This window comes from Sparus aurata, chromosome 4 (genome assembly GCF_900880675.1).
Source record: "Sparus aurata chromosome 4, fSpaAur1.1, whole genome shotgun sequence".
NCBI lineage: Eukaryota > Metazoa > Chordata > Actinopteri > Spariformes > Sparidae > Sparus > Sparus aurata.
The window spans coordinates 22955323-22968370 of NC_044190.1; the positions used below are offsets into that span (position 1 = coordinate 22955323).

Consider the following 13048-nt stretch of genomic DNA (forward strand, 5'->3'; position numbering starts at 1 on the left):
TAATGATGTTGTGTTGTATTACACATATGATAATATCTGATGATGACATCATGTGTATAATCTATTGGCTCTTAAATGATTTCCATTCCTTCTGTTCTCACTTTATCATGGTGGGTGATGGTAATGTGCCTTAACAGTGGTTACTGCCCACAATTAAATGGAGAAATAAGAAGATACAGTAACTAGTTAGCTAGCGCCACAGTTTTTGATTTGCAGTGCAGTTAGATATTGCAATAATAACATTATCATGAATTATTTTGGTCAGGATAATCATGTAGTGAAAATCTGATATCCTTATAGTCCTACTCTAAACCAGTTGATTCTTTCTGCATCTGCATGGCGCTATGCTTTTTGTGAGGTTCTGTGCCAACTGTCTATATGTAGCCTAACATAAGAATGTGTCCATAAATGCAGATATCTAAAGTAGTATAAAAAGAAAGGTGCATGTCAGCTGTAAGTGTCCGTTGTGTTTCCCTAAAGATGAGGAGGTGGTGGTGTTTTTTTTACAAGCCGTTTACTGATATTGGTGAAATTCTAGCAGATAGAGCTAGATAAATTCCATGATACAGAGCCTAAATGCTTTCACTGACTTATAAAAAGGGCAGCATCTCTACATTTAGAGACAGTCGGTTGGACAATCATCATATCAAATCATCTATCTTTGCTTACTGCCTCTTAGCCTCTTACCCTCAGGCGTGCATAAACTACAGGTTATACAGTCTTTAGTAATTTACAGGAATATATACTACTGTTTATCCTATTGCCATCAGCCATGAAAAGTGGGCAGTTATCGTATCAGCTCCAAGAAATCCATTATCGGGAACCCCTTGTTTGTTTATAAGTTACATTTATTGCACTTAAATATTGGCATCTAAATCCCTTTGAGAAGTGCATCAACAGCAGATTGGATAAGTGCTTTATAAACGGATGTCGCAACTCTTTCTCGCAGATGCCAGATATTAGCTGTTCCACACTCTGTTTATCATTTTCCACATCAGCCCTGATTCTCCAGACAGGACAGGGAGCCTAGGACACAGAACAAAAACACCACCAGGACTCTTTTCCTCTTCCTAGCACTTGGTCCTCTAATTACATTTCCCTCCTTCATTGATGTAAATGGAGATGTGTAATCATCAAAGCAAAACAGAGGCTGTTCTTGGCCCGCTGTGCAAGTCTAATTAATACAACCTCCTTCATCCAAATGCGCTTCCCATTTATTTCATTCTGTTCTTTCTCAAAACACAAGTCTGGAGGCTGGAGGGACTGCTGATGCTCTAAATTACGTTTCGTCCTCTTGCATTCACAAATGTAAGTGAGACTGGCTGAAGGCCAAAGACAAAGAATGAGGACTGTAGTGAAGAAGAGTTATGTCAACTCTGCAGTGGATTAATGTTGTGTTCCACCAGTTTTATATCAGTTAAAGGATTGATTAATTTACAAAACAGTGTATAACAAAATCTATCAAATGTACACTTAAATTCCATTCTATTATTCTGTCTTTCAATGATGACCAAATACATTTTAATTATGATTTTACTTTTTGTTACTCCACAGCTTATCAAATGTTGGTCAACCAACATGGCATCACTGTCTTCTTTGTGTCTTTTTAACTACTACTTAAGTTTAAGATTTCCTGAGCTGAAGCAGGCTAGTTTACACTCAGCTTTTTAAGAGCACTGTCCTTGGTGCCAGAACAGGAACTCTGGCACCGAACAGAAAGATATTTCCCTTTCCGTCTTCATGGAAACACATCCTCCTCTAAACAGTAATTAACATAAACTGTTATTTTGAATTGTAGGTCTACCATTACAAACTGAAAACCCCCTTCAACTTCACGTTGGTAACGTCTGACAAAGTGTTTTATTTCTGTCACCCAAATTGTTTTATCCAAAGTCCTCACAACCTACTACTTAACTCTGACTGAAAAATCATACTAACCTGATGACACACTTTCTAAGTACACACTTCTACGCAATAATAGCAATACTGGCCTCTGATACATGAAGTCAACACACCCACAGATGTTTCTCTATTCCAGACAGCACTGCACCATTTCATTCCTGTTTATCATTAACTGTAGCTATATGAGTAACACTGGTGTTGGCAGTTTATCACAACTTATCAGGTGGGAGTTAATACATGGATACTGAGCAATGAAGCACAGAGAAAGCTTACACAGCATAAGGAAAGTTATACTTGTTACACTGATTATTTCTGACAACGTATGATGAAATCTGTTACCACAAAATGTTGTCAGGGCAAGTCTGTCTCACTAAGAGCAGCTTTGGTTACTTAATGAGTCTACTGTCTTTGCACTGTTGGTAATCAGTGCAGTGACCCTTGAATACAAGCCACTACTAGGTCTTGTGTTTTAAAGGAGACACAGCTCAGCTAGGCTTTTACAGCTGGGCAAAATGCAAAGACAAAATAACAACACCAACTTAAGAGGACCTTTTTTTGACATCAATATATCTCAGAATAATCGTTTATGTAAGAAAAAAACTTAATGCTGGTAATCGTATTAGATAACTTACAATGATAACATAGTACAAGTGTATTACTACATTGTGATTTCACAAGGGGACCATATATAACACTGAATAATTGCCAATAAATAAGCATTGAATATAAAACACATATCCTGCTTTCACAGAAACTGATGAAAAAAACTCCCAACGGAAATACATCTTGAGTAGTATAGGTTATAGAAACAGAGATCAGCTCAGCTTTGGTTATTGCCTTTAAAAATCGTATAAAAAGTTGTTCATTAGTGGCATATAGCCTACCCTTCTTATCAACAGTCACTTAAGTTATATGAAAGAAATAAAGTAATCACCTGAACAATAGGACTAAAACTTCAGAATTCAGTGTTTTCCCCATCATGAAATTGGCAGGCACTAATCACAACCAGTACATAAGCTGCCTCTCCTACCCATCAGTAGTCATGCACAATAAAACTTCCACTCCTACAATCCGGTTTTTCATCTAACTGACAGCACAATCTGATCCAAATTTTAGTTTTATGTCATCTACTTTTATACAAACAAACACCTCTGGCTATTCAAAGTCCTGAACAAACACAGTCTGGGAAAGCTTTTATAACGAAGCAGCAACTGGAGACATAGTCTCAATTACGAGGGATAGTGCCCATGCTAACTCAGTCTTTGACAAAGATAGTCTACAACAAGATCCTTCAGCTCTTTCCCTATTTGGCCTGTCTGTTCAGATTGTAATAATCATTGCTTATGTTACTGCGGAGCATTACTGAAAACTGTGTTGCCCCAAGGTAATACATCACTACACTGTCATCCAGCTCTTACAGTTTCACTTTTAATTCAAAGCAAACAATGTTAAAAACGTCCTTACTACATATTGTTATCAACCACTTCTACATAGGTATCCAAGACAAAAAGAGAATCATAAGAAATTAAAGAGGAGGTGCTGGAATTACTAATCTATCCACCATAGACTTGGCTCATAATCAACAGCTAGCATACTACAGTAGTAAGTCCTATGTTGAGGTGTGACCAAGGCCAGCATAACGTCACCAGCTAACATGACGGAGCTGGTTTCGACTAACCGGAAGAACTGACCAAACCTGAATATCACCACCTCCTCTATTGGACAAACACAGCACATTCCTTACTTGTCAGTTTAAAAAAAAATACTCCCCTGATTGAGTACTGAATACAGTGTTTGAGAATATTTTAGTCCATTTTGAGAACTGACCCACTTAAAAATTCTATTCACTTAAACTATTTTATAACTAAATTCATGTATTTTTTTGTGACATTGCAATCATGTGGTGCATGGGTGCAAATGCAGAGGTTACTGACTACAGTATATGCTTTGAACTGTTCTGCTTCAACACCTGACTTGACCTAGTTTTCAACAAAATCTTGGAGAATGTTTCATTGATGTCTTATAATCTAAATAAGCTGATATTAAACAAAACTAAAAAACGCAAGCACTGAAAGATATTCATCCAGCTGTTTTTTTTTTTTAACTGATGAATGGATAGCACTGCCACACACAGCTGGATGAGCCTGCAGGCTAGTGGTTCTCGAAAATGGGTTTTAGGGACCTCAAATATGACTTCACAATTGAGTGAAGGTTTAATTTAGTGTTAAAGTCATCCAAATAAGATTGTTAAGAAAGATCACACTGGGGGTAGCAGGTGGGTCATAATCTCTGATTGTTATCATCATCTTACAAACAATATTGAGTATTTGTACTGACTAATAATAAGAAAAAAACATAAACTGAAGTAAAATCATTCTCAAACTGGACTTGATCAAAAGTAGTGTGTGGTCTGCCATATTCTGGGAGGCCTGAAAAAGGGGGATCCCTTTACCTCAGTTAGGTTTTAAGATCCATGAGCATTTAGATCCTGGCAGTGTTTTAATAAACTATTAAGACTGGGACTCTAAATATCAACAGGTAGCTGATCCGAGACTTACTATGAACACAGCTGGTTGACTTATCAGTGACAGCTTAACAACAGTAATAGCCAGTATAAATCAGATTATTTTGAACCTAGCAGAGCAGAAACAGCATGGCTGGCTGTAGGCTCTGTCACTGGGTGTGCATTTCAGAGTAACTCCTGAGCAAAACAAACACACACTCTCTCTTTTACACACACACACACACACACACACACACACAAACATATACAGACCACCATTAAGTTTACTATACTACTACTACTACTACTAATAGTCTGCAAAGTTATATAGCAATAGCACAACCACTTTTTCTATGTAGCCTGTGTTAGCTTCTCGGTTTATCATTCACACCAGATAAGCCAGCAGCATGTTTGAATAAAACACACTTTCCACTTGAATGTTATCCGGCCAGGCAGGTACCCACCTTATTTGAAGCTTTGGAGGACATTTTACACTCCTATTCCGTTTCAAAAGTGGCAGGTTAGAAGTTGTACTGTCTTTGTTTTGATAATCACTTGGGTGAGTGCGCTATTTTCCCCTTCCAGTTGAATTTTTCGCCCAGCTGCCGCCACGCCGGGCTACGTTGTTATTTTATTCTATCCAGGACGACGGGAAACATGTCACGAAAAGCCGTCTGGAAAGTCCAAAGTTCATTATCTTATCTTCGTTGCCCGACACGCTAACGTTAGTCCAGTTAGGTATCGAGTCATGGAAGAAACTCGAGTTGAAAAAAAAGGCAAAATAACACCACCTTGCTTTGACGTTCCGTCGCTAACCTCTGGATGAAAAGTTGGGAAGAGTAGACATCACCCGGACGGCGCACTGCAATGGCAGGCTGAGTAAACCTCTCCCTGCTCTCGGTTCTGAGAGCAACGGCCGTGTCGCGTCTGTGCGGAGCGGACCACTGCACGCACGGAGGGGTGCGACGTTTTGGGAGAACGGGGGCATTATCCATTTAATCAAAATAGTCTTCCCAAATCACGTTATACTGTTGCATTGAGTATTACTACATGTTATTATTTTATCAGTCATTTAATTTAATTCCGATTTTTTATCTATTTCATCATCGACTCAATAAGTGCCCACCCCTGTTATCCCGTGGAATACAAAGTCCGGGATACAATAAGGAGAAGCGACGCCGCTGTCCCTGCTGATGCTGAATGCTCACTTTCACCGTGAGCTGATGTTGTATTAGGGTGTTACACAAGGACTGCGGTAGCTTTTAACAATTAGTCGGTGTTAAAAAAAACCCAACAATTAATCTGTTCATAAAAAGCCATGATATAAAATTGGTTACAGGAAGCCTGCTCTCGCAGCAAAACACCATAACATATGAGCAGAATATTAAAAAAGTTGGTCATGACCAAGGACGATGACTGAGACTCCATTCTGGGGGCTCACAAAATGAGAAAGTAAATTAAGCAGAGAGTCCTTATATGAAAACATTTCCCGGCACAGACAAATTGGGGCTGATAATTCACCTCACAGGAAACCACAAAAGCCATTCAGTTTAGTTCCTATGACTTCCTAAACCAAACCCCACCCACCGGATGCAACAATCTCAGCATGTATTGTTTCACAGCTTACTTCGGTTAAGCAAGGAATTCATGCAATATTAAAGTGGGCCACGGGAGAGACATGATGAAGCAGTGACATTACAGAAGTCTTCGGCGACCACATACGAGCACAGAGAAACACCCTATCTTTTCGCTCTATCTTTTCTAAACAGACTCGGCAATCACATTCCCCCAAACTAGCTCCTCTCATGATTACTTCCTCTGTGTGGGGAGAAGGGCTCGGCCACGGCGTAGGTGGTCTAAGGGGTTAACTCCCACCAGACATAATCCTGCGAGGCTAGTCGGGAGAATCAGACATGTCTTGAGGGTTGCTAGCAGAGGATGACCTCCAGAAAAGGCCAGGTCATGACAAGAAGAGGATCAAGACAGATGAATAACTGTAAAAACCTGCAGCCATACTCACTCCTAAGGTACGTCAAAGAAGACCTTGACTGGGACGTACAGTTTTCACAAGGGTTCACCAAAATGCTTGCACAAAACAGGCACATCAGTGTTAAACATGCCCCGAGGATGGTACATACTAGTATTGATGCAAGTCGCTCGCTCCTTCTGAAGCTCCTCAAACGCCTGTCAGGATCGATCAGCGCGGACAACAGTATGTTTAACATGATGACTAAGGTGTAAGCTAATAATAATAAAAAAAAATTGCAATAAAAATCGCAAAAACTTGAGCTAGGAAATATAGCTAATCGCCTTTAAAACAAACAACGAAGAGTAGCTTTCCTCTGCTGCTGGCCTCTCACTCTCATCCACACCTGTGATGGTACCTCAGATGTTCTGACAGATAGGAGCAAGACATTAGTGACACTTCAGTGTGATCAAAGTTATCTTTGTCCTCTCTGCTCGCATCTCTCTCTCTCTCTTTTTTCTCTCTCTCTCTATGCCACACACAAACACACACACACTCACATACACAAGCACAGAGACACAGCTCACAGTCCAGGCAATGGGCAGCTTCAAAGCTCAGGTGCGCTCATGGAAGAGCAGGCACACGGAAAACAAAGGCGAACATGCAGGCCCAGATTTGGTTGGAGCGTATCACAAGGTTCACTCAACCCAGCCTCTCCTGCAGCGAAAAGGCTAATCTAGAGTGAAACAGCATAATGTGCACATCCTGAGAACATAAAGCTGACCGTTGATGCGCATGCAGGCATCCACGTGAGCATAAACACAACTGCATGATGATAAATAAGAAGAATGTGAGGTTTGATGTTAAGCATTTTGCACTGGTGTAAGTTCCTAAGCAGATGTTGTTTCCCTATTTTCATCTGTGATGAGTTAGGTGTCAGCGAGAGGCTGTGTGATCCCTCCAGTGCCCTGTTGACTCAGGGCTGCCCTGCAGGTCCAGTAAAGGCTCTTTGTTTCTATAAAAACCTTCTGGACACACAGGACCAACTGAAGTTCTCTATCAATCCTTGTCACATTTTAGCCAACCAAGGAAACAGTCTTATAACCAGAATAAATGTTGACGACAGATGAAGAAAATAAACAAATCTACAACAACAAATTTTCCTGATAGTGAAGGAACATGTTTTGGTACAACTATGGCCCAGAGAAAGAAGCTATTTCAGGCGTTGGCTAATCAGGCAATACTTGTTAGTATAACACATCTGTTGTGGTTTTGGTCATTTCGTGGGACTGGAAATCATTTTGAGAAACTTTCACTCACAGAATATTAATCTTCTCAGTTAAAGCCACAAAGGAAAAAGAGTTGTGGTTCAACCCGTTAATGATCAGTATACTAATGTCACATCTCTACTTAAGAGGCCAACTGTTTGTGCCCAGATTAGTATCATATGACAGGATTAGCAGGCATCTCTCAAATTCAACCCGCTAGCTCCCAGGTCAATATTGTTCAGGCTTGTGTGGGTGCTTAAACAGTAAAGACAAATCAAATGGACCTCCATGTGTGAAAAGCCCCTGACACGGCTAAAGGTTCAAGGTTAGATTTATTCATCCATAAAATCAGGGAAGTACTATCTTGGTAACAAAAGGAAAGCAACACCCATAACATAAAACCATAGACTGAAAACAAAAGAACACTGTATTCTTTGACAAATATTAAAAGGAGAGGCTGGAAAAATATCCAGACAACACCATAAAAACGGTCCAAAGCTTTTAAGTTACATCTTCAGCTTAAATATCAACTGAACAAATAACTCTGACTGCTGCTTTTCATCAGGAACGTCTCCCGCCTCTACACCTGACCTCCTGCTTAACTTGGTAACTGTTTTCTAGCCGTTCAGGCTTCAGAATTTTCAGCCGCAGTACTGGTGATTCATCGGTGCTCTGTTCTGTTCTGTTAGCATCGGAGCTAAATGCTAACATTCTCACAATTACGATGCTAAGATGCCGATGCTAAGCAGGCATAATGTTTACCTTGTTCATCATTTTAAAATGAGGTGAAGTCAGTAAATAGCAGAGTCAGGGGCTTGATCCTGACCATGACAAGATGTCAGGGTGACCCATTTGACAGTCATGAGACATTTCAGTCTGGACCAAAGCGGTGGACCAACCAACTTACTGACGGACCGACAGACCAACACTAGTAGCATGGCTAACAAGATATGCTTTTTAACAGATCAACAGATCAAGAGTCTTACTTACTACTTTTTATTTCCATCATGTTCACTCTTTGACATGCCTTTATGACCTAAAGAGATAAATGCTACAAGATATTTTGCCATCACAAAGCAGCTGCAGTTAAATCCGAGTATATCAAAGGACATATAGTTCAGGGGAGCGCTCTAGAATGACAAGACATAAGAATGACACTTGGCAAAAAGTTGCTCTGAAATATAGAGACTTTCACAGAGTTTTAAGACATTTCTTATCATTGCAGTTGACAGTTTTGTTCCCCCCAAATTCATTCACAACCACAGAAGAAAAGTTCAGCTTGCGTAAGAATAGTTTGAAGTGCTGTTATTTGGAGACACTTAGTTCCACTTGATTCTTGTGATGAAGGAAAAAGCTTTTGGAGTTCTAAATTTGCCACGGTGGGTCTTCAGTCACTGTGAGTGAAGCAGGCTACTTCTGATCTTCTGGAGATATTTACTCCGAGAGGCAGCCTGTGATCAACCAACCAAAAAAAAATCTCCCATCTCCCTCTTTCTCTGCCTCACTCTTGCTCTTTCTCTTCTCAACAGACAACAACGGCTAAGCCTTTATTTTTTTACAGCAAGAGAACAGAGTCTGCAGCGAACCCGGTTTGAACTCCACTTTTCAGTGGTATCTCAAGTAGTTTGACAAGGAATGGACCACACTGCACAGAATCACTGCATGTCTACCTTAATTTCCACCGCTTTCCTACTTCTGTGGTTCTCAGCAAGGAGAAAAATATGATTTTCCACCCTAGAGCAAATCTGAATACCAAATGTTTCTCTATTTTTGTGTTGGACACACGCCCATTAACAATTAATTTACTGTATCAATCTGGAGAGGAGAAACTAGCCATTACGTCATGTTTTCCATCCACGTGACGGCCCCATTGTTTGCTGCAGAATGAGACTGTAAATTAAAAATATTGCAAATCCCAAGGCACAATCACAAGGCGCTCAGCTCAATCTTGTGTTTGTGTGTGTGCGTGTCTTGCCCGTAAATACTTCATGAAATGCAAGTCAACCTTTTCCCTTCATTGTTGCGACAGAATAGCACACAATGCTAATGCCACTTCAAGCTGTGCTCTGTTACTGCCTGGTCTTACACGCTTATAAAGATAAACGCATTATTACAATGTGTCTGTGCCGTTCCAGTGTGTCCTCTAACTCACAACATGGGGAGAAAAGTACAGACTGTTCAGTGCAAATCAAATCATCAAAAATTTCCTATGATAATGGTCCACTTTGTGTGACGGGTCACATGACATTTCGCAAAAACAGAGGGTAAATAATACTTAGATCATTACATAAAAAATACTTCCATGAAAAAGAAGGCCTTTTAAGGTGACGCGTAAAGAAAAAAATCTGTTGTTGTCGCAGAGATGTGTTAAATAACTTCTACCCAGGCTGCACTTACATGTGATTTTTATCATCTTTTTATCATCATCACATGAAGGTACACTTAAGTGACAGGTGGGTTTGTATTTTGCTGACATGCATGAATTTTTCAACCTGCTAAGTTTGCCCTTCTGCACGTCAGCATTTCAGCGATGTGGTGAAAGAGAGAATATGTAGTGAAGTTGACACAAAATCAAAGGAAAATATCAATGAGTATTTAATTTTTTCTTCCTTCCCAAACAATAATTGAAAGTTTAAAACATTTGGCCTGAATTCAAAGCAATGAGCGTGAAAAATAACGTGGTGGTGCTTTCATGGGAAAACTCGTGATCGTACACCGTTCCCTACTGTTTTTCCAATTTTCCAATTTACAATTTCAGAGCGTCAGTAACCGACACGCTGTGAAACCCAAAGCGTCAAGGTATTACTATCTCACCAAAAGGAGTATTAATTAGCTATAAATGTATCATTTATAAATGATGTTCTTTATAAAGGGTGACCAGGAATTGCCTGTGATCATATGAAGATGGAGCTGTGAGGACACGATCCGTACAAACCGACAGCTGCCAGTCTGTTTAGCTGCTCTCACACAAATGATGAGTCACATTTTTCACTGCGAGGTATTGAGACTAGTCCTTTAGTCATTTTCCTTTCACTATACACACAGCTGGGATAGTCAGAAAGACACAATTAGAGTGAGGTCAGCACCTGATGCCAGATGCATGTGAACCAACAGTGGAGCAAAGCAGCATATGATGCAAATATTCCTGAAGGTCTCACTTCACATACATGCATGGTATTTGTGCTTGTGTCTGCAAATGGCGCAGACATTTGCTACCAATAACAAACATGTCCTAAAACCACCACCGCTGCATTGTTGCTCTCTGTCTGGGAACCAGTCTGTTCAGAAAGAGTCTGAATGATGAAGAATGATGATGTGCGCGCCGGTTCAACAAGCATCAGCGTTTTTAAATAAAGGGTTAAAATATTTTTGTGCGCATGCTCCATCAATCATGTTTTCTGTCATTGCTATACTTTCATTAAAATACACAATCTGCTAGCACAATCTAAACAATATTCCCATTCTTTCAACCAGCTGCAAAAGCCACTCAAGCAGACCAGTCGCAGTCCTTGCAGCCCATGTATGTACTGTAGATATATTTTTGAATGCATGTGCATGTCAGCTATCCTCTAAGCCTTGGAGACACAGAGGACGTGCAACACCTCGCGCAGAAAATTCAACCTGAAGCCTCGCCTGGTGCACCTCAGAGAGACAAAACAACAAAACACTCACACCAGCGGAGACGCATTATCAGCCAGCCACATAGAAAATACCGCAATTATACTGCACCGCTTCTTCCCACAGGTTAACGTGTCACCTCAGACAGTGTAACAGAGGGTGTAATAAAAGCAACACTTAAACTGTCTGGCAGCACTTACAGTAAATGTCCACCTGAGGCTATAATAACATTGCAGAAAACACAACCTCTGCACTGTACATTGATGAAACCTATAAGAGGAATCACAACTTCTGTCTGTATTATTCCATAGTTAGTGCAGTTAGGTTGGCTTAGGGCGGCGAGATGTTTACTGTTTCAGTTCGAATCCAGCTCTAATAGCAATAGCAATAGCAGTGAAAGTCCTGACTCTTATCTTTGAGGCCATGAGCATCCACATCAGACGAACAAGAGGAACTTTAGATTGTTTCATGTATTGTCCATCAATTTTAAGGGAAAGAAAATGAAATGAATGAATTAGCTTAATTTAATTATCATTAGTTGGTTGCAGTCAAGGGCAGGCTGGAGTGTCGCACCTCCAAGCCTTAATCCGTTGTTCTCTGGTTGAAAATAGTAGATTGCTGCCTCTGGGTTGGGCTCCTTTTTTTTTCCTCATTTGGAGGTTTTCCTAGCATGTCCAACTGTGAGGAGACCCTGGGGTAGATCTTCTCTGGAAGGATTACATATCTCCTCTGGCCTGGGACTGGCTGGGGGTCCTCCAGGAGGAGCTGGAAAATGTTGCTGGGGGGAGAGAGGGGACGTCTGGAGTACAATGCTTAGCCTGCTGCCAGCGCAACCCAACCCCTGATGAAGAAAATGGATCGAAACGCGGATGAATGGACGTTTCATGGCCCAAAAATCTCTTAGTTCCCTCGTCTGTACCATGTTGTACGCAGTATGTAAGAAGTCCAATCATTTTTTCAGCTAATATGGTTGAGAACACTCTTAAAACGGAGACTCACCTCTTTAACATTTTAAACTTAATTTCCAATCCAATGTGCTGAGGATAGCAGAAACAATAAAATGTATATCACCGTCCTCATACTTACTGGATGTATTGTTTGCTGAAGCGGCCTGATAAAAACCAGGTTAGAGATTATAGGCTCACTTGTTCCCCGGAGAGCATCAATTTGAGCTTGTGCAAGTGCTAATATGTCTGTGTCCCGGCTAACATCTGTGAACGCCCAAGCACGGTGTGAATCTACAGCTTAATGAATTGGCAATAGACACAAGTGCTCCAAAGCTGCCCCACTTAAATCGAGAGTCTGAATTATGTCTCGCTAAGTCCGACAGCTGCAGCTCAAGTTCGGTGTCGACAGCCAGTAGCAGCCACTAAAATGCTATTTGACACATACTGTAAGCGGCATGTAATTGATTTTCAAGGAAGAGTAAAGATTTACAAGTGTAATGCAGACGGCAACTGTAGATTTCAGGCTGCCATGCTCAGTGAACACAATTAACTTCTGTCGGGGGGAGATTTATTTTGCAGCTGCCCTGCGGCGCAGCCCTGATCTCCATTTATCACCCTAAAACTAAAAACATACTTTCAATTTCAGGCAGGTGTCAGTTTAACTCACATTTTTCAAATTGGCACTTGTTCACTGTCCATAAAGAAAAAAAAAATAGATGTTGAGGGTTATATCTTTTTCACCTGGAGAGAAATGTACATGTTCGTGTAATAGAAGTGTACATATTTTCATGGGAGAAGGAGCAACTGCATGTCTCAGGAGGACAGTGTCACTGAACAACTGCTA

The 13048-nt window shown here is 40.6% G+C and overlaps 1 protein-coding gene across 10 annotated transcripts in view; it reads right to left on the reverse strand.

Moving 5' to 3' along the window:
- The window catches only part of tjp1a (tight junction protein 1a), a 109917-nt gene that overhangs the window by 46746 nt on the left and 50123 nt on the right, over positions 1-13048 (reverse strand). Inside the window, exon 1 of one of the 10 annotated variants that reach the window (XM_030413211.1) lies at positions 4870-5310. The exons of the other annotated variants lie outside the window; for them this stretch is intronic. Within the exon in view, the coding sequence (XP_030269071.1) occupies positions 4870-4893 (24 nt within the window). The 5' untranslated portion in view covers positions 4894-5310. Of the gene's footprint in view, positions 1-4869; positions 5311-13048 lie in introns of those variants that run through there. 10 annotated transcript variants of the gene reach the window in all.